This window comes from Vidua chalybeata, chromosome 6, assembly GCF_026979565.1.
Source record: "Vidua chalybeata isolate OUT-0048 chromosome 6, bVidCha1 merged haplotype, whole genome shotgun sequence".
NCBI lineage: Eukaryota > Metazoa > Chordata > Aves > Passeriformes > Viduidae > Vidua > Vidua chalybeata.
Genome location: NC_071535.1, coordinates 11,957,870 through 11,984,355, shown reverse-complemented (window position 1 = coordinate 11,984,355; position 26,486 = coordinate 11,957,870). Strand labels below are relative to the sequence as shown.

Here is a 26,486-nt window from a genome sequence, read left to right as displayed (position 1 = left end):
GCATGTATAGTTGTGGGCTTGTCACTGTAACTATTCCAGCAAACCTTTCTCATTGAAGGCAGATCAAGGGCTTGGGTCTGGCCACCTTGTATATGGTCTTGATTTCTAGTGCCAATCTAAAATGAAGCCTGCGGAGTGAGAACAATTTGCAAGCAATGCCTATTTGCAATTCAGAGTATATGTTTTGTGACTTGGATCTATCCAGGTTTATAATCACATATAATGCTAAAGTAATGTGCCTAGAAAAAGAAAACTAAGACATTTCCTTTTACTTTCTGCTAAAAGTATTACCGTAACCACTGGAGGCTCAGTCCTTCAGCTGATGTAAGTGCTTGAAATCCACTTAGTTCAATACAGTTATTTTAAACTCACATCACTCCATTATTTTGACTCAGTTCAATTTTTGCCTGAGGCTGCCCTCTAATTAGGTGGGTGTAGTTTTGCAATTACAATTAAATGTACCCACAATGAATTACTAGCTATTATGTTCATGAACGAAAGAGGGCTTGAAATGTTTAAAGTATTTCTAATAGCAGCTATGGTTCATTTCAAGAATGGAATTGGGAGTGTGAAATAATGGCAGAAGTAACCACAGAAATAAGGCAATATTATAAGAAAACCTAGATAAGAAAAACAAGCTCTTAATGTTAAATATGGCTTCCAAATATTTCTCAGTCAAAACCCACCTGTCTTTCAAAGTAACACTTACTGAACAACTGAAGCTGTGGATACATACCAAGAGTAGCCTGTTACGACAGTGTGCATGGGGAAATACCCTTGGGGAGGTGTATTTGTTCAAATGACCTGTTACAGACAGGTGAAATACTGCAATGGAGTTGCCACCATCAGCCCTTCCTACAGGCTGCTGCTGAGAGGAGCTTTGCAGAGCCTTGGGGTACTTGGAGCTGGATGGAGTCTGCCCTGGTAATTCTGCAAAACTGGCTGAGGCTACACACCCTCTGCATGACAGAAAGGAGGATGTGTCACTGTAGCCCACAACTCTCCTGAAAAGCTGATGTCAACCAAAGTCCGTGGAGTTTATTATCTCCATATAGAAAGCTGTGGGAGAAGTAGAAGAATATGACACTTATAAATTGGGAAGCGTTGTCTGTGCTCTGATTCTGACACAGAATGAAACACTAGCCCAGCCAGGGAGAAGAGGAGGGAGAAGACTGTCAGTGACAGGGTCTCTCAGGAGGACACAACTGTAGCTGGCTGACCACTGATACAAGCACCTCTTCCCATTCTTCACATGCATGGTGCTCCCTTGCGTCAACCACTTGTCCTGGACTCAGGCCGTGGTGTTGGGAGTGGGAATGTGACCTTGTCTGTGGGCTGGAGGAGATCATGCTTCACGTCTAATTCCTATTCTCTGCATTTCAGGCCCAGCACTTCCACCTGGCCACCCCAGTGGTGCTGCTGTGATCCCTGCTTCATCTGGGGGGCCCCCACCTCCGCCACCTCCCCCAGTCCCTCCACCACCCATGGGAGCCGCGCCGCCCCCACCGCCCCCACTGCCAGCTGGCGCGGGCCAGGGCGCTGGCGCTGAAGATGGGTCAGTGTCAGGGCTCGCAGCAGCTCTGGCTGGTGCCAAACTACGGAGAGTTCAGCGGGTAAGGAGGTGGCACTGCGACTCCCCAGTGGGCTCTTCTCTGCTGCGGGAAAGCCTGGCACAACTTGGTGTAATGGTCTGCACACCTAGAGTGAAGCATGGTGAAACATGCTTCAGCTGACCACTGGGTGAATTTCTAAATGTGATTTTGCAGTGCAAATAAAGCTGAGCAGGAAATGTTGGGTAGAGTTTACTCCCTTCAGAACATATGAGTTAGCAAATGGCTGTGACTTCTCACATTGCCAGGATTTCGCTACTTCCACATAGTCCACCATTGCATTAGTGTTTTCACTTGTTTTAAGTGATTAAAACTACATTATACTAACAAAAAAAACAGTGTAGACTGTTGAGGCCTGGTCAGTAGCTGTCCATGTAGATTGCTTAACCATGCATAAAAATAATTATGAACAAGCAACACTGTGGTGATTGTGATGATTAATGATTTTTTAATCATTTGCCCATTTATTTACGTCACCCAGATCTGTCTTGGTTTTAGTAATATTCCTGTGGGTCTTCTTCCCAAGGCAGAACACATCCTATCTCTGGTTTTGGGCTGTGATTGTGATCGCTGTTCCTAACACTTGGGAAAACTAATCATTAAGGGTGTGGTTGCAAAGCAAGCCTTTCATTAATTCCAGTCTTGTTTTCTCTCTTAAGCCAGAAGATGGTTCAGGAGGGTCCAGCCCCAGTGGGGTCTCTAAGAGCGATGCCAATCGAACAAGTAGTGGAGGAGGAGGACTAATGGAAGAAATGAATAAATTGCTGGCAAAAAGGTTTGTACTTACTCCTCTAGTAAGCCCCATGAGATCTGCAGCAAATTGTGGAACAAGACACTGTCATTTTTGTGGTTAGCAGTCGGTGTTTCCTTGCAATTTGACAGGTCCTGCATGGATGTTGGTCACCAGTATTGCCCAACTTTTAATGCGAAAGGTGTTGCATTGGAAAAATAGGCTGCCTTTTCCTAGTGTAAGATGCTATATTTTTAGATCTAAAATTTTTAAACTTACAAATAATGAAAGAAAAGGATGAATAAAATAATGAAGGGTAGGTAAAGTTGTAGGGTACACAGAGATGGAATTTTTAAATAATGTTCTCTTAGTACAAAGACAGTTCTCAGCTCAAAAGGTCTGATTTTAACTTTTGTCCATGTCCTGTTCATTTCAGAAGAAATTCAGAACATGGGCTGTGGATTCTTTGAAAATCCTTGTGAAATCCTTTGAAAAGTAGTAAATAAATACACAACACTCTAAAAAGTTCCCGGCAAAATAAAATAGCAAATAGATAATTTTCTTTCTTTTTGGAATTAAAATAGCTCGACAGTTCTTAATAGTTTTTTATGGAATCTTGGCATGTTCTGTATCAAGAGTGACCTTTCCTAACTGGAAGTTGTCTACAGGCAAAGTAAGGTTTGGTGATGCTGGGGTAACTAGCTCTGTTAACCAAGTAAGCTGAATGGACAGCTCATGTGTTTGGACGTAGAAATTCAGCACACTTGGGTTGTTCTAGTCTAAAGTGTACTCCAGGATGGCTTTTGGCAGTAGCATCTTGTGTCCTCAGGTATTTAGGATGGAATTCTCTGTGTGTCTTGACAAAAGCACTTGCACTGCCGTAAGCATTGTGCTACCTCTACTCTTTAAATAACTGAGTTCCAAATCCTTTTCCAGGGAGCTGATAGCCACAGAGTTATCCCCTAAAGTTTTCTTCACAAAGCCATGGAGGTACCTGGAAATACACATGTGCCATTCAGGGGTGCAGTCTGGGCACATACTGTTAAGCTGATACTGAGAGGATTTCTTTTGGCTGCAAATTCCTTTTTATGTGTGATGACATAGGGAAAGGAAGAACCTGGCACTGTGTTTCAGGTTGTACTTACCTGCTTTATTTGCCTACTGTTACCAGGAGGTTAAAAAAATATTGGTTTAGTTTGGTTTTAAATTGAGCATGTTCAATTCAGAAATCAGAGTTATGAGCATGGGATCTCAGGGGCCCTTTTCTGAGCAGTAAACCCCATGCTCAGAAACAGGGAATATGTCTAATGCTTAGTAAGTAATGGAGGAAAACATTTCTGAGAGCTCAGATGCTATAAAATACCACTCTCTAGATTCAGTGGGCCCTGTGAGAGCAGCCCTTTGCCTCAGGACTAAAGTACAAACAGAATAATGAACCCATAGACCACTGACACTCCCAACCCAGTTAAGTTTGTTGCAGGACATAAATCTAACACTGGTCTCTCACCCTGGGAAATATTTCCCTCACTTAGATTTGTAACAATTACAACTTCTTTTTGTTAGAAAAATCAAGTAAATATTAGAGAAACACCAAAAAATTATTACTGATTTAGTAAAATTATTAATGCAGTTAAATATCTGGAAATAATGCCCACAGAGCACTGTGTCCTACAGACACATGCTGCTCAGTTTGTTTGGTTTTTTGTCAAATTTTCATCAAATCCTCCAAGCTGTGTATCCAGTGAGGCTTTTCTCAGAAGCCTTTCTTAGTGCTTCTGAGATTTTTTTTCCTGAGTTGAATTTTCTTCACTTCAGAACCACGACTAAATGAAAAATCTGTCAGATTGATGTTTTAAAAAAACATCTGCTAAGGGAAGTGTTCACAGGTGGATAAGGGTAAAGTTCAGCACAACCAAAGTCCACGTGGAGACTTGAGCTGCAGTTCCCCTAAAGATCTAAAATGGGAAATTGGATTTCTAGAGCCTCAGCACCTGGCCCACTGGAGTAATGTTTAGAACCTAAATAGGGCTTAAAAAATAAGAATTTGGTTTTCTTTTCATCATCCAGTTTGGCTAATGACTAAGAAGTTTTGCCATGTATTTTTCAAAAATAAACAACCAACATCTTTATTTACTGTCACGTCCAGTTTCCCCAGTGGACGGATTGCAGCTCTTTGCCACTGGGACAACAGGGCTTAGGAGCTCTGCTGCCTTTGAAGTGGTTTTGAGACAAAAATAATCTCCTGTTGTTCACCAAAGGCACTTGAAAACCAGGTGGGTGGGCTGGTTTCCTGATTCCTTGTCTCCAGCCAGAGCTTTCCCACTCTAGAAGGAAGAAGAGGTCTTGGCTGAGTAGAAATGGTGCCCAGTCTCTCCCAGTGAGGGTGGACCTGGGATGAAGGGCTTTTTTGACAGTTTTCCCATCAGGTGGGAGCACTGCTACAGCCCTTTCTCTGTGCAGGATCAGGGATGTGGGATATAGGACAAGTGACAAACTGACACTGGAGCTGGCTAAGAGCAGTGTCATCACTGCAATACCCACCTGAGCCACCTACTGTGGGCAGGGTTGGTCCTCAGAATCCCTTATATGGGGTGAGTTGTTCCTCCTGTGTAGGACCCAGGACTTCCCGAATCCTTGAGAGAAGCCATCCTTTTCTCACCCAGTTTCATACCCAGCTTTGCTTCTTCCCTCTGTTTCATCACATTTCGTTATGCTCCACACCCTGCATTCCTCTGTTAAACACCACCTCATAATATTGCCCCTCTCCCTGAGTCGTATCACTGGGATCTGATTCCTCACCTCTACCCCAGCCCTACACAACAAAATACAACCAGCCATTGTTATGTTCCCTGGGATGAGCTAAATAAATAGGAATTCCCACCAAAGCCTGAATCTCATCTTCCCATGAGGATTGTTTCTAGAGGGTTGACTGTGTCCTATCTCCTGTTCCTTTGCAAAGGAGGAAAGCAGCATCACAGTCAGACAAGCCAGCTGATAAAAAGGAAGAGGAAAGCCAAAACGTAAGTGAAACACTCCTCCCTCTTGTGCTCTTGCAGAGTCCTTGTAAGCTGAAGTCCTGTGCTCATTCACTGTGTCTGGCAGGCAGTGCTGATCCAGGGATAGATGTGCACATTCGATCCAAAGCCAAATGTAACTGCTCCCACCTTTCCTGGGAACAGCACCCTATAAATAGGAACAGCTGCTTTATTTGTAGGGAGGTATTGTCTAAAACAAGTTAATGAGCTCTATTTCATGGTCTAATCCCAGTGTTGTGGGGAGCAGGAGGTTATTGCCTGTAAGAAGTTGCATTGAACCTTATGGCAAGTTAACTTGAGATAAAGTTCATGTTTCTTATTTTATATTTGAGGCTTGAGCTAAGCTGAAGTGGACCATCAGCCCTGCAATATAACTTTGGATTGCCAACCTCCATGCAAACCAAGAATCAGCTCACTTCAGACCCCAGAGTGCACAGAGAATGTGCCTGGTGGAAGAAGGAAAAATGGTGTATTAACCATTGGCTCCTGCAAGAGTCAAAATATGTGACCATGATAGCTACACTAAACTGAGATAGAATTTGGACAACTTTGGGGAACTTTGATTAATTTCTCTTCCACAAAAGCAATTATACAAGCGGTTTTATTTGACTAAGTCTGTAGACTGAACTTGATGCAACAATTTTGAGTCCAACATGCAGATGAAAACACTTTTTACCTGTTGAACTGGTAAAGTGTGGAAGATTTTTCCAGTTTTAGGAGAGGGCAGGATTTGCACTGCATCCTTTCCAGTGTGGTGCTTTTCCAGGCTGCTGCTCATTCAGCATTCCTGTTGCTAGTCAGTACCCTTGTGAAGGCTTTCTGCCACAGCTGCTAAGTCATGAAGCATTCTGTGTGCCTCATATCGCCTGTGTAGAGATGTTCTCTCCAAACACAAAGCTGTTCAGTAGGGAGTCCATTAAAATAATCTAGGTCTTGCCCCAAGCAAAAAGGTTTGTAGGAAGAGCAGGAATAAGCACTTTTCACTGTTTAGGGAGAAAAGCAGCTATTTTCTGCATGTTGTCTGAGGCATGCTTCAGGCATGGAATTTGCCTATTGAACTCGCTATGCAACCATTGCTCTTAATCTTGCCCCAAAGCTGGTTGTGAACCATATACTTGGGGAGGAAAGGCACCATTTAGCTTCTAACTTGCCAGCCTCTGCTTTCTGTCCCTTATTCTGTCTTGCTGAAATTCTACATTAGTTTATATCTCAAATCAAACTTCTCAATTGCACCAATCTTTATCTGTTTAATTTTTGTCTTGAGTACGTTTCATGTTCTTTCAAACTGGGTGCAATTCCATCTTACAATGCAGAGCTGATGCTTTGCCTGAGTATGTTTTGAAGGTTGCTAGATAATACTGTCATGCCAAATAGATGGATGAATGGGTTATGATCTGTCACACATAAATCCGAGATAAAAGAGTCCAAATCTCTGATGAAGTGTTTGTCTTCTACTTAAGAGGAGTACTGATTGATTTCATTACATTCTGTTACATACCTAAACTCCTCTCTCTGGTACTGGTGGCTGTCTTGGGGTGAAAGACTGGGATGTAGCAACAGTTCCTTTAGGTGGCTCGGATTCCACATCTCAGAGAGTTTCTAAATTTGGGAAATGGATGGTTTGTGTTTAGGCAACAGCAGGCAGCACTTTAGAGTGGTTTCACCTGATTTGGTATACAGAGATAAGAGTGATTGAGTGTTATCATGAAAAGGTGTCCACATTAACTAAATAAAGAGGATGTATTTTGCCATCCAGTGTAAGAAAGTTAAAGTTTAAATGGCCTTGAGCCCATACTTTGGCAACAGTGCCTGTTGGACAGGGAGGAAACTTGCTTTTGTATCACATGTGCTGCAGCTGTCTCCAGAGTAGAAGACTCTGCACTTCATCCCTAAAACTCAGTAATGTCCTGTTTTTCTCTTTGTAGGATGATGCTAGCACCTCTCCTTCAACCAGTACACGAGGCTCTGCCCAGCAGCAGCAAAATTCATCAGGTATTAATTAAGTTGAACTACTGGCATTGTAGCTGTCTTTTTAATCTAGTCTTCACCACCTCTAGACTCTGGATTCACTGTCCTACTTCTGAGTGCAGAAACTAACAGTAACTAACGGAAAAATTCCCGAACACTTGTGGTTTTAAAACCTGTATTCAGTAAGAAATTATGACCTTTATACGCTTCACAGTCAAGAAAATTGCAAGACAGTTTAGTTAGACATGTAGCTGAGGATCTGTGTCTTCAACATTACACACCTAAATCTTTTAAGAGAAAAAAGTTGTATTATTTTACTTTTTGTAGTGTAGATGTCCTCATCTATACTAGTTGGGGTTTGGATGTCAAACTACTAGTTCGTTGCAATAAGGCTGATCCTGAGAGTTCCTAGATTCAATTGTTTTTTCCTAAAATTAATTGAAATAACTGTATCTGAATAGATGAGCTGCAAGCACTCACATTCCTCCCTGCGTCAGTCTTGGCTTTCACGCATACTGAGAGAAATCTCTCCCAAGGGAATGACTATTTAACCATTCCAGCTTCCTTTTGGAACAAAGCCATGACTTGTGTGCTTTGCAGGGGAAGGGGAGGAAGCCAGGAGAAAGGTGTATGTCAATGAGATCTAACAATTTCCTGGGAGTGCTTGTAATTCTTTTAAAAGGGTTCTTAGGACCTCACAGAGGAGCAAATCCTTGTATTTAAAGTTGTCAAATCTCTGCAACAGTTCATTTTAGGAGACTGGGATGATAGGAAGCACTTTCAGCAACCAGGGTTATGTAGTACAGCTTTTTGGGAATGTTCTGTGAGTTAGAAGTGCACACAACATTAAATAAATTCTCTGTGGAGATTTGCATAGTGGGCTCTTACTGCCCTTTTTTACATACACCCACATTTTCTGCCAACTATGCAGACAAAAACCCTAAGACTTCTTAATTTAAAATATAAATAAATATTGTACTGAATAAAGTAAGCCTTGCAGCAATTAGCCTGTATTTCCTAATAGACATTATTTATGCTTTTCCTCCTGCTGTTCCACTTCCATTTCTTTTTAGTATTGTTTAACTATGTGGTCCCTAATTAAAGGGATCACTAAGCAGATTTTTGCTAATGCTTTCCCAATAATGTAGGCAAATGCACTCATTCAGCAATCTCATTTTCCTGGTTCTTGTCCTAAGTCCCTCATCCTCACTGAGTGAAAGCAACTGTATAAGACAATCAGCTTCAGGATATTTTTATTTTTAGAGTAAAAATAATAAACTAACTTTTCACGTTTGCTTTTCAGACTCTGGGAAGAAGCCATGGGAAAGGAGCAATTCTGTTGAGAAGCCTGTATCTTCATTACTTTCTAGGTGAGCTGCATGGGGTGTCCCTGCGGCTGGCCAGCAGGCGGGATGGTCACGCTGTCCCTGTGGCACGCGCACGACTCATGTCTCGTTTCATTCCATTGCTGTAGAAATCCATCAGTGGTGAAGAGCTGTGAAGCTAAGAGCCCCACACAATCCCACGTGTCTTCTAGGTACTGGCTAACTGCCTGGCTTCTTAACTGTCTCGGCTTGTCCTTTGGCTCATCCCATCATTCAGCACTAGTGTTCGTCTTCTGCCGCATCTTTGACTCATTCTCTTGCAATCTGCTTTGTCTGTCGCTGCACAAAGTGTGAAGGTGTCATGTCAGAGCTTTGTTCCATGGAAACAGCCCCCTGCTCAGTTGGGCATTACAGATGTTAATCATGCTGGAACCAGCACTTAAACCATCCATGTGTGTGTGAGAGTCAGAGACATGGGTCTGGCACTGCTGTGCCATGTGGCAATCACGTTTTGGACCATCTTTCTACAGCAGGTTCATGGTGACCCTGCCAATACGTGAAGCTTTCATTGCCCAACCTCTGCAGAAATTAAAAAGCAAAAGCAGAAATGATCTGAAGAGCTTGCAGCTGGGATAAGGGAAGTTTTTCTTCCACCCATGCCACTGCAGTGGGTGCTTAAGAAAGGAGAGTGAAACTTGGTAATAAAATCAAGATGTAAAAAGGCCCCACCACAGACAGATCTTTCAGACACATGGGGTACAAAAACCAGCAGGTGTCAAAAGCCAAGAAACCTAAAGTAGGACTTCAGAAGTCCTGTCAGTCAGAATAGCCAAGCTTCAGGATCAGCACCCATGTTTTTAATCACAGAGATTGAGATAAAGTTTTATGTTGGACAGCTAGAGAGGCTTGCTTCCCGTGCTGGTCTAGGACCACTCGATGTTACTGGACACTGAGATAGATGGATAAGCTGAATAAGGAGGTAGAACACAGGCTTACAAATGTTTAATATTTACTGCAAAGTGACATTTTGCATTGCTAGGTATACAACAGTGCTGATAGTCTGGAGAGAGGTAAGTTGCCAATGGCAACTATCTGCACATACTTGCTGCTTTGTTTAAAATGCTGTAACATGTTCTGCCCAAACATTCAGAGGGATACATCAGTGTTATTATAGCAAAATATAGTTTTGCCAGCTCTCCTAAAACCAGTGAATCGTGTTCGTTCCAGGAAATACATGAGCTTCAAATAGATAGAAAAAGACCGTTCTTCCTCCTTGCAAATAGGAATGAAACATGGGCTATTTAAAACAGCCATCACATTTCAGTAGCTATCTTTTATAATGGCATTGCATCCTGGGAGGAGGAGTTTAGTGGGAAAAATTATTTCCTAATTTAGCACCTGGAGTAGTGCTCAGTAGTAGTGGTGCCTGCTTGAAAGACTTCTGTGGGGAGAGCAGGGCAGGTTTCTAAAGGTGACCTGTTTCCATTCCTGATCAGGATGATGGCATTTGGATCTTTCTTAACTCTGTTAGCTGTGAGACGGTAGGACACATGTCAAGATTTCCCAAGGAAGGGTTGGTTGCAAGACCAAGCAACCCTCAGGAGCAGCAGCATCTCCACCAGCCCCCAGTTTGGGCTTAAAGATGATGGCAAAGTTATCTGAAGCCATTGTATAGCATGGTTAGTTTTTTTATGTTTTAGAGTTACTGATTAAAAGAGAAAGGCAAACAGCATCTAGTTCCTTAATTTATTTTATCAGATGTCATCATGGTTCAACCCACTTACTAATACTGTGCAGAAAGATTGATAACACTCAGGTGCACTAGCCTTTAAGGCCAGACTGGTTTTGTTTCTGAGTCAATAAAAAATGACTGTGATACATAACACTATCAACAAGCCACTCTTGACTCATTGAAGTCTTCCACGGAAAGGATTAGTGGGTTGTTATTTTCCCAATAAAATTTTTCTAAGCTGTAATCTACTATTACTTTAGCACCCAGTGAAAGCCTAGCTTGCCAGGACAGGGCTGCTGTACAGAAAAGAGACTGAGAGAGAAAACCAGACATGTAGCTGGCAAATTGCAAATGCTGTAATAAAACACAATGTTCAACAGGCTTTATCCCCTCAGCATTTTCTAATCTGAAATCATTGGGAGTCCCAGCACAAAAAAAAAAAAAAAAATCACAGCATCTTTGAGGGTCAGGTTGTGCATACAGGAGCAGTGCTGCTCTCTGGCTGACAAATATTCCTGAGCAGCACAATAGGGAACCTCCTGTCCAGCACAAGTGCTCCTGCTCTGTGGGGTGGATTTCATTCACACCATCAGGTGGGTGCAGCTTAGCACGCATTGCAGAAAACTGACTGCCTTTTTTATGCTTTTTTTCCATTTCTCAAGGATGAAGCCAGTGAGCAGCAGCAATGATGTGGCTATGGATGCCTTAGATTTTGATCGAATGAAACAGGTGAGTGAAAATGTCATTTGCACTTTTAGAGATTTGGCAAGCTACCCATTTTCCCCCATGCATGCGCTGTACAAGCAAAACGGCTGTTCAGTCTTCTGATTTCCACTATAAGTAGGTGCCTAGGGAAGGGCTAGCTGGTGAGCAGCAAGAGAGCACAATCTCACTGCTATTTTATCATTATGTCTGCACAGAAATGTGCAAGTAAATATGCCAGCATCCTCTGCATCCGTGCCTGGGAGTGCAGACATAGCTGTTAGCAGTGCTAGGCTCTGACCAGCAATGGAGGTGGGGGACAAGCACAACCATGTTAAACTTGCATTTTCTTCCACCAGTTAGAAGGAAATTCTGAGCAGCTGACTTGTGTTTTGTCTTATCAGGAAATATTGGAGGAAGTTGTAAGAGAGTTACACAAAGTGAAAGAGGAGATAATTGATGGTAAGAAAGAGAAAAATTATTATTTTTCTCATCTTTATGACTAATTTTCCATAGATAAGATGATAGGAACTGCAGAGTTCCCTGGTGTTTTCAGACTTCTCTGAACAGCTCTGATTTATACACACATTTGGAGAACAAGCATCTACCTTATCTGAGCTCTGACCATAATACTGCACTTACATCCTTTATTATGCTGTTGATGAGCATTTTTACCACCAGCCTATGAGAAATTCACTGGCTGGTGTTTCTCACAGGTGGGAGGGTGAGAAAGGGCCTGCCTGTAGCCCATGGCACATCAATTTATCACAATCAGCAAGCGTGAAATCACTTGTAACTTGCCAACCACACAGGTCTGGGATGAGGAGGGGACAAAGGAAGCTAACCGAAAATCCTTCCCAAAAATCTTCTGTAGGTTTTCCATGCTTGAAGAGTTATTTCAGATCTTCACTTGATTACAGATTTCCAAATAGCCATATATTTTTATAATACATTGAAAAGTACAGCAGCTGTACCAAATGTATCAGTACTTTTTTATAAATTGCTTTGCAGTTTACAACTAAAGGTATTTTTCAGGGTCATTATTTAAATGCACAGCAAAATTCCCATTTGAAGGCCATATTAGGGCATAGGAAGATGCATGTCCAAACCCTGCACTCCCCACCTTAGATTCACAGGGAAGGGGAAAAAGAGGAGACTAAAGCAGCTAAAATCCATTCCCTGTGCCCTTGCCCTAGATCTGTGTGCTCACAAACCTCCGAGGCAGTTTGCAGTTGGAGAGACCCTTGTCCATACGCTACTGTCCCAGCAGCTTGGCCCTCAGAGCCTCCCTAGTTCATTCCAGTGCAAAATGAGGCATTCACATACACCACAGATGCAACTTCTCACAGTAGTACTGCAGTTTGCAAGCCAGCAGCTGACTGCTTACCCTTACTCATCCTTTTACCCTCCACTCATCCTTTTACCAGCGTGTACTTTCTGCAACCTCTGCACTTAGCATTTTCCATCTCACTGGATTTAACACTATGCACTAACTTTCTGGTTTGGTTTTCTAGCCATACGGCAGGAGTTGAGTAGAATCAGTACAACATAATGATTGCAAAGCATTTGGACGGTACTAAGAATGCTAGGAAGATTGGATCATTTCTAAGTGTACCAAGGTCATGCAAGATGGTGAGAGAGGACACCGGCACTGTCTTTGTTCTTACACCCTTTTTATTAGCAGACTCAGCACACTTTGAAGCTTGCTGCTGCCTTGGATTCGCTTCATTTTACAAGTCTTAATCTAAAGATTATTAAATTTTAAATTTCTGGATTTTTTAGATTTCATCTGACACTGCACATTGGATTTGTCAGCCTTTTTTGTATTTTGTATTTGCTTATTTAAATGTATTACCTTTCTTTTTAGTAGTAGATAAGAACACACGTGAACCATTTGCTTTTGATAGATGACTTCAAAGTAATTTTACTAGTAGTCTGCAATGTAAATGAAGATCCTTTGCCAACAGAAATGTATTGAGGCATCACCAGAAGAAAGAGACATGTTTAGTTGTCAGCCAACAAGTTCTTTGTCTCAGAGTTATCACAATATTAAAAAATGGTACGTCAGTGCATCACAGTATCTGTGTTCATATTGGTAATAAACTGTTTATTGTCCACACGGCCCTGCCTTTCTTTGTTTCATTTGTCCCTTCAGTTCCTGCACTTCTGTGTCACTTGGTGGTAAGAAGAAGGTGACTGAGACTCACTGTGGGGTGGCAGCTCTGCCTCCTGCACTGCAGAGCACGAGGTGAGAGCCTGAGTGTCTTGTGGCTGGTGCAATGGCAGCAGCCCTGCCTTCTCTCACAGGCAGACGTGGGCCTCACCTGCCCAGCCCTCTCACATGGCTGGCTGAGCACCAGTCCTGCAGTCAGGCTGCCACAACCTCAGCAACTTCTTGCCAAAGTGAGTGAAGGACAGTGGCCTAAGGCTCTTCTGAGGCCACCACCATCTGTCCCACCACATCTCCTGCTGTCACTGAAAAAAACCACAGGTCCCATCATCTGCACTCCTGCAGATTTGCAGTAATAAAAGGGAGATGTTTATGCAGAACAAGGCTACCAAAGGTTTTAGGTGGATGCAAACTGAAATCCCAGGCACAGCACTGCTGGCTAGGGACTTAGGGGAGTAATTTGTTAATGGTGTGCAGGTCTTGAGCTTTACTGGTACATGACACTGAACACTTAACAGTGCATAGCCAGTCATATCATCCAGGCCATGAAGTTGTTTCCTTTACAGCCATTCTTCCCACCAGAGTGATGCCTTTTCAAGGCTGACCTGGAACAGAGGCTCAACAGAGTTAAAGAGTTAAAGAATAAAGGTATTTATTAAAAGGCCTCAATGGATACACCTTGGGCAGTACAAGAGCCCAGCCAGGGCTACACCATGCATATTGGATGAACCCAAAAATGGTCCCAAAAATGGATGACTGGTTACGAGGTCTCTCACTTTCGTAAGTTCTGGTCCATTTGCATATTGGAGTTAATTGTCTACTTAGAGCTTTAGGTTATGAATTCCCATCATTCTTGTTTTTCTCTCTTCAGTCCACGTTGTTCATGTTCTTGGGCCTGAAATTTGTATCCGCTGTCCTTGGTCCCCAACTAGAGAAGGAATTGTTTTGTCTCCCTACTCTGTGAAGAGAGCTCATCATCCCTTAATATGGAGCTCAGAACTACACACTAAAGCACAGAATCTGAAAAATATAAAAGCTAAATCCTGAGGCTTCAAGAGCAATCTTGGGAATTTCTGCTTGACTTAGTCTGGTGCAAGCTTTGCACGGCAGTTGTCTTGATGCCATTTTCTTGTCCAAAAGCCAAGGGATTGGAGTTTAGCTATTGAAATCTGTCAAGTATTTTCCAAATTCCTTTCATTTCTTCAGGCTTCCATAAGGATTTTATTTCAAAAGCCAGACCCTGAGGATTGGTTTTGGGAGCAGAGCCTGATGCAGCAGTCCAGGAGAACCTGTGATTGCCCCCTTGCTGGTGGACCAGGCAGCTGGCAGGAGGGACAGCCAGCCTGCTACAGGAGGCCCAGCAGAGGAGGCAGCATGAGTCCTGTTTGGCTGTCAGCTGTAAAATGTTACCTGTTTTGTTTTAGAGTGTTCTTCAGCACTCTTCAAAGCAACCCAAATGCCTTTTACAACTGAGTCTTTTTCACAGTCTGGTTATACTGCAGATTAAATATGGGAGAAATCTGAGTTTAATGCAACAGTGAGCTCCAGACTGAGACCCACATGAGAACTAAAGCAAGTAGACACTGATGTGCACCACATTGCAACAACCCCAGGACCACAAGAAGGAGCCCTGCCAGTATGAACAACCCGGACAGAGATTAGAATGCTCTCTTGCATAAATCTCTTACAGTGGCTCATGCATTTCCTAATTATAAATCCATTTAATGGCAAGTGCTCCTCAAAACTGCTGCTTTGCAAGACCACATCTGTTTTGTGAAACTCCTGTAATCCTAACTAAGGTTCTGGAGGTTGGTGCTTGGCATGGTTCATGTTTTTCCTTGGAATGTGGCATTCTGCCTAAGGTCACCTAATAACCATGTTGTACAGCCTGGATAAAGTGTGCCCCTGTGTTAACATCAGCCAGCTGCTGTAAATGGGATTTTCTTACTTTCTTCAATTACCTTTGCAGGCCTCATATAATTACAACATAATAAGCTGAAGTTTGCACAGGGACACTTAATAGTGGGAGCAAAGTGCGTGGGGTGGAAGGTGAAGCTTGGCAGGGGAGCAGCCCTGGCATCACTAGCACTGTGCCAGTTCCCAGCCTTCAGCTCCAGTGACAGGGATGTGCAAGGTGGCTGATTTCCAGTAGTGGCACTACCAGAGGATTCTCTCCTCCCAGACAGTAATTCAGTTTGCCAGCTGTCTCTGCAGAGAAGGCTGTCCTTTCATACTGGGTTTGTTGAGCCACTGCAACAGGGCAGGCCACAGGCATCTTACATAGCAGAAATCTAAGGGGACATCACTCTCCAGTCCTTCTTATCCTGCAGCCATTTGCCAGTGCCTTGGTGTGCCCAAACAATGAAGGATCAATTGTTAAGCAAAGGGAATAAAACTATACATAGCTCGAACACACTTTTAACCCAGACCCATATGCCCCGTGGTTATTAAAAACACCCTTCCTGCCAACATTACTGGTAGTAGCAAGGACAAGTGCCCATGGAGAGAACAGGATCACAGCCTTCCCCAACAGCACCCCACACGCTGGAACTCAGCTCACACTGCACATCTGCAGGCACTGCAGGCTTCCACCCAATTCCTGCTGAGATGGACAGTGCTGAGCAGGAGGGCTGTGGGGCTGCCCAGGCTAAGCAAGTTGGGACCACGATGGAAATACTGATGGGAGGCAGGTGAAGAAGCAGCTGACAATTTTGGTTGGCTCATTTACACCAGAGCCTCTGTGTCAGGCCAGGTTAGTAGTCCACAGCAGATGTGTGACTGGATCATGAAACAGCTGAGTAAGGGAACTACAGCATAAGGTCACTCATCAAAGAGGATAAGGACAACAGTCATACTGAGGAAAATGGCATCATCTTTATTGTGGTTTTTATATTAAGTTGGACTAGAGAGTTGAGGAACAGCTGCTGAAGACACAGGAAATTGAATAAGTGATCAGAGTGCCAGCAAAATCTGAAGTAAATTAATAAAAAAATAAATTCCCCAACATGAGCACTGATACAAAGATAATGGAAGTTCCCACACCAGCAAAAAGCAGCTTTAATAATTAAGATATAATGCCTTAGGTATGTTCATCACTGAGGAATCAGTAAAGGCTGAAGTGCTGGCAGAAGCCTCATTCTTGCTCTTCTTATCCAAAAGCACAAAACAGTATTGGTGAATAATTGGTGTTCAGCTCCTATATTACAAAGGATCTTGATCTGCTGAGCAAGCCTGGGTATTTATTTACCCAACTGCCAAAATCACATGAGTGAGAAAAATGGAGAATGGGGAAATGAAGGAGGAACCCAAATTGCTGCAGGAGGAACCCTGCTCAGCTGCCTAGTGAACAGACTGGCTCACTGGATCCAGTGCTGCTGAAGGAAGAAACAAAATCATGTTTAGTCAGGAAATCAGGCTTCCCAGATCTAATCACATACTCTGAGGGACCAGTGAGGCTGCACAATAATATTTTTCTTTGTTACAGCCATGGATTTCCAGAAGAAAAAACCCAAACTGTTAGAGGGCTACAGAAATTGTATATATATAGTTTCTCTTTTAACCACTTTGTAAGAACAGAAATATTTTGCCAGCTTTCTGTGGTAGAGGGAATTTACTAGATGGCATCTGAATTCCTGACTCCCAAGATATTCTGCTGCTTGGAAAAAGGTTATGCTGATTAAGGTTTTTGAGGATACAAAATTATTGAGGATAGCCAGAAGTTTATAATTGAAGAGGACAGGCAGGAAGATTTTAGTATGCCAGTAGGTGGAAATGAGAGATGAAGGTTAATGTTAATAGCACCAAGTAAGAGATACAGAGACAGAAACTACCCCATCTCCATGTTCCAGGTACATCCCCTTAACACCACCAGTGGCAATTTTATATAGCTGGAGTCTTATGTGCTTCCCAAATGTCAAGTTGTGCCCCTTGAATAACAGAGGAAAAGAATTGCCATTATTCTGAAAGCAGTTAGAACAAATACCACCATGAAGATGAAGACATCTCCACTGACACATACTCCTAACTCCCATGCACAGAAAGGGGTGTACTATAGAGGAGACCAAGAAAGGTGACCAGGAATGCTAATAGTTTGGCAAGGAAAAACTAAAACTAGAACCTATCCTTTCCCCAGAGGACTTACAGTAGGGAAAAGGGTGAGATACATGAAGTTATGAATACTGTTGGAAAGGGGAGTGAGAAAGGACCACCCAGTTCCTCAGAAGCACATCCATGCTGCTGATCAGGAAGTAGGTGGAACACTAAAAAAAGGATTTTTCCTTACCACAGTTCAGATCTGTCAGTTAGCAATAGTATTCTATCCTAAGAATGGAAATTCATTCAGAAAAGGTTTAGACAAAGCTCTGGGATAAAGATCAAACAGCAGCTACTGAAATAATGTTACAGACGTACAAAAATATAAACATATTCCATTGCATATATAAAATTTCTGCTATTAGCAATTATCAGAAGATATTAGATTAGACAAGACATTGAGCTAAAAACACCCTTGTGTTCTCCAGAGAGTATCATTTACTTCTGCATGCCAGTCTTCCCTGCTTCCACAGTCCTGTGCACACAGAGCATCTACTTCCAATCTGGCATCAAGAGAAACCACATACATGAACTACACATATACATGCTTACACATAACACACAACAAACATTCCCCCACAGACAAAGTTAAAACTTAGGTTTAGGCACATGTGCCCCAGGAAGTTATTTCTAAGCCTAGACCAAAGGTTTACCTAATCATAGTTCACTCTAATCTAGGTTCTGAGGGTTGCATATACAAATATCCTTTATTAAAAAGTATCAGTTGTGTAAAATTTTAGACAACTTAATTTTCACACTCATCCTCTTGGCATAAGCAGCATGCACCAATGTGCTTTAATTCAGCACACACAAAGATCCTTCTATTTCTGCAGAAAACTGAAGTCATGGGAATGAACAAACACACACCACTGCAGCAGGCAGAGCTACCCCGTTAGCTTTCCTTTGCCAGCTTGCACAGTCTCTTAACCCTTGAATAAGGACCAAGAGTGTCATCAAAAACAAAGTCCCACAGAACTCGAATCCAGGACTGGTGATGTGGGAGGTTATCATAATATTCTGCTGCAATCTTCTTCACCTGGAAGAAGAAGAGAGAGAATGAGCTGTTTGGCTGCACAGAGTCAGGTGTGTTTCAACCTTCACATTCAGATCTGATAGCACAGCCATTACCTGAAGTTACTTGTTATTGCTTGTAAGCTTCTGAAGATCAGCCAAATGAGATGTATTTAAATGCATTTAGATACTTCTTAGCAGATTTCTGATGTAAGTTTTGCATCACAGTGTCATAATTTGAAAGGCAATGGATTGCTTCCTTCACTCAGAACTATTTTTTCTCATTTCAGAGGTGGTGGGATCTCACAATGACATATTTATCCACTTTATCAATTGCCAAGACTCCAGCACACTATATTTAAAGCCCTGTTCACCACTCGTAATATTCTTCTGTTGAGGGTTCTGGGCAAGAGAGAATTAACAACTGAGAAAATGACAGACACAGCCTTGCCTACGCTTTGTTTTCTACCCTGCATTCTGCTACCATGATACAAATCTAAGAGATGGGTTCCTCCAGCAGGCAAAGAAAATTGCAGGGTGGTCTGTTCTCCTCAGTCTGATATTAAAAATGCGGTGAGATTCATTATTAGGTCACAAGTCTAATAAAATTTCATCCCTGCTACAATTCCCAAAGGCTTAAGACTGTTGCCATCAGAGAAGCATTGTGCACCATTGGGATGGCGCTTGTAGTGGGAGTTGGGCCAGAACCAGAGGACAAAGAGGTTTCAAAGCTGGCAGGTTCAGTGTTCTGTAAGGATTCCCAAGTTATCAGTTATTATTCCTGCTCCAACTAGATGCTTTGCTTTTTGAACACATGAAGCAGCAAAATTTGTTAACTACAGTACACTTGCACATAACTGCTTGGGCATGGTTTTATTGCAGCTCCACCTCCTAGACAAACAAAGCTCTAGAATAGAGTAGTTTGTCTTGCTGAACAGCATGACTTCTCTCTTTAAAACCCTGCAGAATTTTAAAGCCAGCTACACTGAGCACAGTGCAGACTTCCAGTGAAGAGAGAAAGGGTCACACAGAAATTGTCATGCAGGAAGAGGGTCTTATCACCACCCGAGGTATAATGGGGGCAACCTTAACACAGCATTTGACTGTTAGTGAAAAGGTAAGAATTTCAGTGAAAGTTAAATTATAAACTAGTATGGCTTCCTGCTAATTACCTCATTAATTCAGCTTCCTAGCAGACATTTCTCTGTAAAGTAGGTTGAATAATGTACAAGAGTCATTATCTCTGTACCTCTGTCCTTTACACACTCCTTGTGCTCCTGGCATGGTAGTGCTGTGCTAGAGATAGAATACTTAGTTCAGGTCTGACTGTATTCTGTCTTTCACTGAATACCTCCAACTTCATAATCATTTTCTCTATCCTGCTTTAAAACATTGGTTTGTACTTCAAAGCAGTTAATTTTCAATTATATTCAGACAATATCAGAATTTCTCCTTAGAGATATTTGTTTATGACTGGAAGAGAGGTGATTTCCAGGTTTCCAAGATCTCTGGAGATGCAGATTTGGTTCCCCGTGCTCCTTCTGTAACCCCAGTCAGAAATAATTTAATCTGGGTATTGTATCCTCCCTTTTCCCAGCTGGGTAATTGAAATAGCCAGAGGATGAGAGGGAGGACTATTTCAACAGTAAGCTCCCTTGAATGAAGGCTATTCATGAGACCTCATGCAAACACAAAGGGGGGCTCAGATACCCAGCTCAAAAGCTTCACTTCAGCTCTGACATGGTCATTACCTAGCACACAGTTGCTTAAACCTTCCTTCCTACCTCCATTTTAGAAATTCTGCCTGAATTCTGCCTTTCAACTGTAGTTTAGCCCTCATCTACACTACTCAAGTTCATATGGCAAGTCTACCATTCCCCTCTTCTCCAGAGCCCCATGTATTTCTTGCCCTCTGAACCAGACCATGTTTTCTTAAGTAGTTACATTATCCTGCAGAGCTCTTGACCATGTTATATTCTGACCACTACAAGAGCTTCAGGAAGTTTTCCGATACTGCCCCTTGCACAGTAAGTAAAAGGAAGTAAAAGGCTGGAGATTCACAGAAACCAATTCAGCTCCTAGGAGCAATGTCTCAGGCTGAGTCCTCTAGCCCCAAAGGCTCCAAAAGAAAAGTAGTAGTGACAAAGTCGTTAAAAATGGCACAGAGAAGAGGCCAATAAACAGCCTGCCTATGTTCAGCCCAATAGCTTCTGCAAACACGAGCAGCACCTCGTGCAGGAAGGCAGGCACCACTTGCACACTGCAAGGTCTCTGGGCAGGTCAGCTGTATGAGATGTACAGAAAATATGGAAAGGGGAAGGTGAAACTGCAATAAGAAATGGAGGAAAGAGAAAATTTAATGAATGCAGTTAGAGGAGGGACTGCTGAAAGATTTTCTTATGGAAAAGAAGAACATTTGTTAGATACGTGTTCCCAGCTTGCCAACACGTGGCAAGAAAGAATTTAAAAAGATGTTTCTCTTTTATAATAGATCTGTGCAAAAGTTTTCCAGCAAAACCATCTCATTTTTCATCATTTCTTTCAGCATCTCCATATATAAAACAGAATTATCACCTTATCTACCAGAAAAACTGGATAGTGGGAGGGCAGAAAGTAATCTAATGCAGGCTCCCTTTTAAATGCAACATCATACAAGGAGTGGCTGAGGCAGCTGGGGTTGTTTAGCCTGCAGAAAAGGAGGCTCAGGGGAGACCTTATCACTCTACAGCTCTCAGAAAGGAGGGTCTAACCAGGTGGGGCTCCGCCTCTTCTCCCAAGCAAAAAGCAGCAGGACAAGAGAAACAAGGCCTCAAGCTGTACCAAGGGAGAAGGTTTGACATCAGAAAGAACTTCTTCACTGAGACATGTCAAACATCAGAACAGTTGCCCAAGAAGTGGTGGAGTCACCACCCCAAAGTGTTCAAGAAATGACTCAACATGGCACTTAGTCCTATGGTTTAGTTGATATGGAGATATTAGATCAAAGTTTGGACACAATGATCTTGGAGGTCTTTTCCAACCTTAATGATTCTGTATCTATTAAGTATAGTTGAGGCTGGAAGAGTCATCCTCTGTGTTACATTCTGGTTACAGTACAAAACCTGCAGATGGCAGTTTCCAGGTAGCAAGTTTTGTGGCCAGATCATAGATTGTCTTAAGGAGGATGGCACTGTAATTAAGTATTCCAAAATCTTGCTCCTCAAGCTCTCCATATATTGCATTGTAGGTGATCCATCTTCTTCAACTCCTTTCTGCCTTCTTCCTTACAAATCTCAACTGTAAATCTTAGCTCATTGCTAGCTTGTAAATGAAAATTGAGTCACATCTGGAGTGCTCTGTCTAGTTCTGGGCTCCTCAGTACAACAGAGACATGGAGCTCCTGGAGTAAGCCCAGTGAAGGGTGACAAAGTTGATTGAGGTACTGAAGTATCTCTCTTATGAGAAAAGGCTGATGGAGCTGGGCCTGTTCAGCCTCAAGAAAAGACAACTGAGAGGGAACCTCATCAATCCTTTAAGTATCTGGAGGGTGGGTGTCAAAAGAATGGATCCAGACTCTTCTCAGTGCTACTGAGCAATAGGACAAGGTACAACAGGCAGAAACTGATGCACAGGAAGTTCCACCCTAACATGAGGAAGAACTTCTTTACTGTGCAGACACTGAGCACAGGAACAGGCTGCCCAGAGAAAATGCAGAGTCTCCCTCACTGGGGATATTCAAGAACCATCTGGACACAATCCTGTGCCATGTGCTCCAGGATGACCCTGTTTGAGCAGGGAGGCTGAACCTCACCCATTCTGTGATTGTGTTATCATGGAAGGATAACAGGAGATTGCAAAGTCTGCAGGACGATTACTAGGCACTTGGCACGTGGTATATTGAGGCTTTTCTTCAAGTAGGTCAAGGTGGCAGGGCAAGAAATCACATCTTTTGGACTGAAACTTTTGTTCTGGTTCTGTGCTTGTAAAGCACAGTGACAGGACCCTACTCATACTCTTCATATCTGATAGGTACAAAAGTTAAATGCAGCCTAGTATTTCAGCATGGCTGTTACACACGATTTGTCCTGGGGCTATACAGAAACTAGAGATCCTTATGACACAAAGCTGCAAAATTACACTTAGAATGCTCAAAGGCGTATTAAAAAAGTTCCCTCTATAGTCCTACATCCCCACTCAATGGTGAGCACTCAAGCTAGCCCTCCTGGCCATCATAGGGTTAATGAAATCTGCAATTCAAAACCAGCACATCTACCATGTTTTCCAGTCTTGTCTGTCTAATAAATCTGTTTTCATACCATGTCTTTTCCTTTTCCCACAAGCTTAATGAGTAACTAGTTTGCCCCTGGTAACACTGCCGCTTTTATTGCAGCTTCTAGAAGAGTTCCTCCTTCTCCATCTCCTCTCTCCATAAGTATACTCTGTTCTTCAGACAATGAAGAATGGATCTCTTTACTCATTTGGTGAACAATGCAATATTTTATAGTTGTAAGACTCCATTCAAAGACTAATCTGTTCTTAAGTCTACAGGGGTTTTTCTTAGAGCAGGTCCTTCATTGCAAAGTTAAATTTCATGGTCTCTTGTGTAATCTCTCATTATACTAGTGGGACAGGTTCTTACTGTGCACCCATGTCACTCATCTTTAATATCCATAAGCTTGTGAGTACAGCCTAATTCTTCCTCTTTCAAATCTGTCACAGTCCTAGGGTAAAGGTCTTTCTAGTGGCAAACACATTACTCAGAACGTTCTGAATGACACACCTGTAACAAAGGAAAACGCTGAATTTACTTTCCTGATAAGCAAAGTGAAAAGCTAGTTACTTTCCTAGATTAAGATCCAGTTATTCTCAAATCCTATTTCTCCCCTGATCTCAATCATGCAGGATAGATCATTAAAAATAGAGATCTTTACTCCACTTTCTATTTGTCAATAATTTGAAAACAAAAATAGTCCTGCTCAGAGATCATCCATATTACACTATTAGAAGTTCAAGTATCTAAGAGACTAAATCTGAAGAAAAAAGGTCTTTGCTGAGTGAGGAATTTGCCAGGAGGTTAAGCAAAGTAGAGCAAGGTGAGGTTTCTTACCTGCAATGAAGTTCAGGATTTAAAGTTAATCAGAGAGGATCTGTTTCCTTATCTCTTTTCATCAGAGGAGCAGAGATTTTTTTTCTCATTTTGCAGAAAAGAGTAACCAATTTGTTTTAATGGTTAAAGGATTTTCTACAGGAACTGTTTTGCCAAAGAAAATAGAAATTTTTAAAATAGAATTATTTTTAATAGAATTTTTACTTGTAATTGATCTCTTGTCAGACTCCAAGTCTTCCATATAGTTCTGTCAGGCAACAGTGGTTGACAAGCCTGCTCTCTCCTCCACCAGCAGGGTAAGTCTCACTTGCCAAAGAGCAAAACACACATGAACACGAGCCCGTGAAATTCAGCTAATAACTCCATCATCTTTACGAAGGAGGGCAGACACTTGCAGCTGCTGCACTGCCTCAAGGAATTAGGCTGAACTATTTGTGGTGTGGGTGGAGAAGAGCTTTTCAGGTCTCAATCAGGGCTGGAGCAACAGTCCCAGCAAGTTCAATTAGTCACTCACCTCCCTTGTGCAGGATACTGAGCTAACCTCCTTCTCTTCAATTTTCATTTTGGTAATCTAAGTATCTAAGCCCATCTAACAAGTTGGAACATTTGAAACTAAAGCTAAGCACATGCACTTCCCCACTGAGCTATCAGGTGTATCAGTGATGGGAGTTCCTCACAGGAGAACTTCATATCCAAGTGTGGGCTGCTGTACCAGCTCCTCTGGGCCTCACCAGGAATAGGCAGTGTCTCCAGGACAGACCTCCAGCAGCAAAGGAGTGAATGAAACACAATGGCAGGCTATATAGAGGCTTCCTACACTCTTCTACACAAGAAAATCTCCCCTTGATTTGAATCTCTTCTCAGGGAGTGTTTCTGAGATGGAGAACATGAGCCCATACAGCAGGGTTTGCTCTGGTATGCCATCACAAAAGTTGCACGTGGTATCAGGGAGGTCACAGCTCCTGAACCTCAGGCTCTACCTCCACCTCACATGGATATTGCAGCAGCAGTTCCCAGCTTTGCATGTTTCCTTCCTGTTACGTCAGAGAACTTGTATGTAGGAGTAATCCTTCGAAGTCACGTACCTCTAACACTGTGAGCACCTGCTGTGGAGCCCTTGCATTAAAACACACAAAAGCAGCTACACACCTGGAGGGAGATGGAAAACCATTCCTAGACACCTGGGCTTTGCAAATTTGATTCCCACAACTGATAAAACATAAACAAAAAGGGGTTTGCCTTTCAAAGGAGGAAAGCCACAGCACTTTCCCAATGACAGACCAGGCCTCCTCAGTTTCTGTGGGTGGGGCAGGAGAGCTGAAAGGAGTCAGAGAGTGCGGCTTTATTTTCCAGTGCTACCTGTGTCAGGCTGGAACATGCCCCAAAAATTATGTCATCTCAAAAACAGAAAAACTTTTCTTTGATGTTAATCAAGCAATATAATTAGTAGATTGATCATTAGACAAATTTCAAATAGCAATTGCCACCTGCCTACCTTTAGATGGGTCTTAAAACTTTCAAAAGTTGAAACTTAGTGGCTGAGGGATGTAAATCAAGACATTTAAAGCCTTGTTGGAGGATTTTATCATGCAAAAGGTATTCCTCCAGCCCTCTGAGGATCAGATGTTCTAGTTTTCATCAAATAAACTAACTATTACAGCAGTTTGACAGCCGTTTCTCTCAATCTCTGGCTTAAAATTAATTAAAAATAAATCCAAAAAGCTGTTCTCTTCTCCCTCCCTTTTTTTTTTCCCTTAAATTCATCAATTGCTATGATTTGGAGTGTTTTCTTTGACACAGCTTAGCAGCTTTCATAAAAATCCAACTCACTTATGCTATACTTACCATGGGCAATCTGCATCCAGGAATGCTGGGGAAGTCATGGTGCTCCATGTGGTAGCCTACGTTGAAGGTGAGCCAGTTCAGAGGTCCATAATAAGAGTATGTCTCATACCCTTTCAGGAACATGTAGTGTTCTGCTATGAAGTGCCCAGAAATGGGATGAAAACCCAAGCAAAGAATAGTACCTGCTATTAAGTAAATAACAGGTTTGAGCCCCCACAGGTAGTAAATGATGAGGTCTACAGAAAACTGGACGAGAGCATTAAGAATTTCCATCCGTGTAATTGCTTTGGGGTTCACATACAGTGGCCTCAGACTGTAGAACAGAGGTTGGAGGAACAGCCACAGCAGTTTCCGGAGCGGCGTGCAGAAAAACCAGCCCTCAAAGTCCGTGGGAATGTCCACATCCAGGCTGTCCCCTCCCAGGTACCGGTGATGGTCAATGTGGTATTTCTTGAAGGAGGCAGAATAGGGGATGCCAATGGGCAAGTTGGCAAACACTGCGAACCATCGGTTCCACTTGGCCTGCTTGTTCCCAAAGGCCACATTGTGTGAAATATCATGGATGGCAAGGGTCAGGGAATGGTTGATGCAACCCCCAAAAGCATAAGCCCAGAAGAAAATCCATTTCCAAGATAAGTCTTTCACCAGGTAGCATGCCAGCAGCTGCATGAAAACCATTCCAGATACAATCCATTTTAAATGTGGATCTGGTCCCATCAGAGTCTTGATCTCTGGATACTTTGCTAAAGGGAAAAATGCAGAGAAAAACTCTGTTAGATCATAATTAGGCAAACACAATCACCACTGTGACTCCCTGGTTTTATCACACTATGTTTGAGGCCTTGGTTTTATAAAAATGTTAATTCCAAAGTAGGGTTGCCACTATGGTGAAAGTTTTACTAGTTCCAGTATCATGTCCTATTCTGATTGATATTGATATATAAAGACATATAAAAAACATACCCTGATGGTCTCTCTGTGGCATAATGTGCCTTTCCCACAATGAGTATTGTCTCACAGTGATGAGTAGTAATATGCCAAATCCCACAGGACTTAAGCTCTAAGAAACACCTTCTGTCATGTTTTTAAGTTTTTAATGTCCTTTTGTATTTTGCTCAGATGTTATTTTCCACTAAAGGGATACAACTGCCGTCTTTGCAGCCCTTTTCACACTTCTGTT

General features: G+C 42.4%; 2 protein-coding genes across 9 annotated transcripts in view; one reads left to right on the top strand and one right to left on the bottom strand.

Annotated features, from left to right (window-relative positions):
* EVL (Enah/Vasp-like) overlaps window positions 1–13,221 on the top strand; it is a 117,508-nt gene extending 104,287 nt beyond the window's left edge. For 2 of the 5 annotated variants that reach the window (XM_053946637.1, XM_053946633.1), the window contains 9 exons: window positions 1,384–1,613; window positions 2,270–2,385; window positions 5,300–5,360; window positions 7,301–7,367; window positions 8,647–8,713; window positions 8,818–8,880; window positions 11,063–11,129; window positions 11,507–11,564; window positions 12,617–13,221. In XM_053946637.1, coding sequence (XP_053802612.1) covers window positions 1,384–1,613; window positions 2,270–2,385; window positions 5,300–5,360; window positions 7,301–7,367; window positions 8,647–8,713; window positions 8,818–8,880; window positions 11,063–11,129; window positions 11,507–11,564; window positions 12,617–12,654 — 767 coding nt within the window. In that variant the 3' untranslated portion in view covers window positions 12,655–13,221. The remainder of the gene's footprint in view (window positions 1–1,383; window positions 1,614–2,269; window positions 2,386–5,299; window positions 5,361–7,300; window positions 7,368–8,646; window positions 8,714–8,817; window positions 8,881–11,062; window positions 11,130–11,506; window positions 11,565–12,616) is intronic. The other 3 variants (XM_053946635.1, XM_053946634.1, XM_053946636.1) reach the window with 3 other exon arrangements.
* DEGS2 (delta 4-desaturase, sphingolipid 2) overlaps window positions 8,897–26,486 on the bottom strand; it is a 39,464-nt gene continuing 21,874 nt past the window's right edge. For 3 of the 4 annotated variants that reach the window (XM_053946642.1, XM_053946640.1, XM_053946639.1), the window contains exons 2-3: window positions 25,307–26,049; window positions 16,125–18,400 (exon numbers count right to left, since the gene is read on the bottom strand). In XM_053946642.1, the coding sequence (XP_053802617.1) occupies window positions 18,257–18,400; window positions 25,307–26,023 (861 nt within the window). In that variant the 5' untranslated portion in view covers window positions 26,024–26,049 and the 3' untranslated portion in view covers window positions 16,125–18,256. Of the gene's footprint in view, window positions 9,008–16,124; window positions 18,401–25,306; window positions 26,050–26,486 lie in introns of those variants that run through there. The other variant, XM_053946643.1, reaches the window with a different exon arrangement.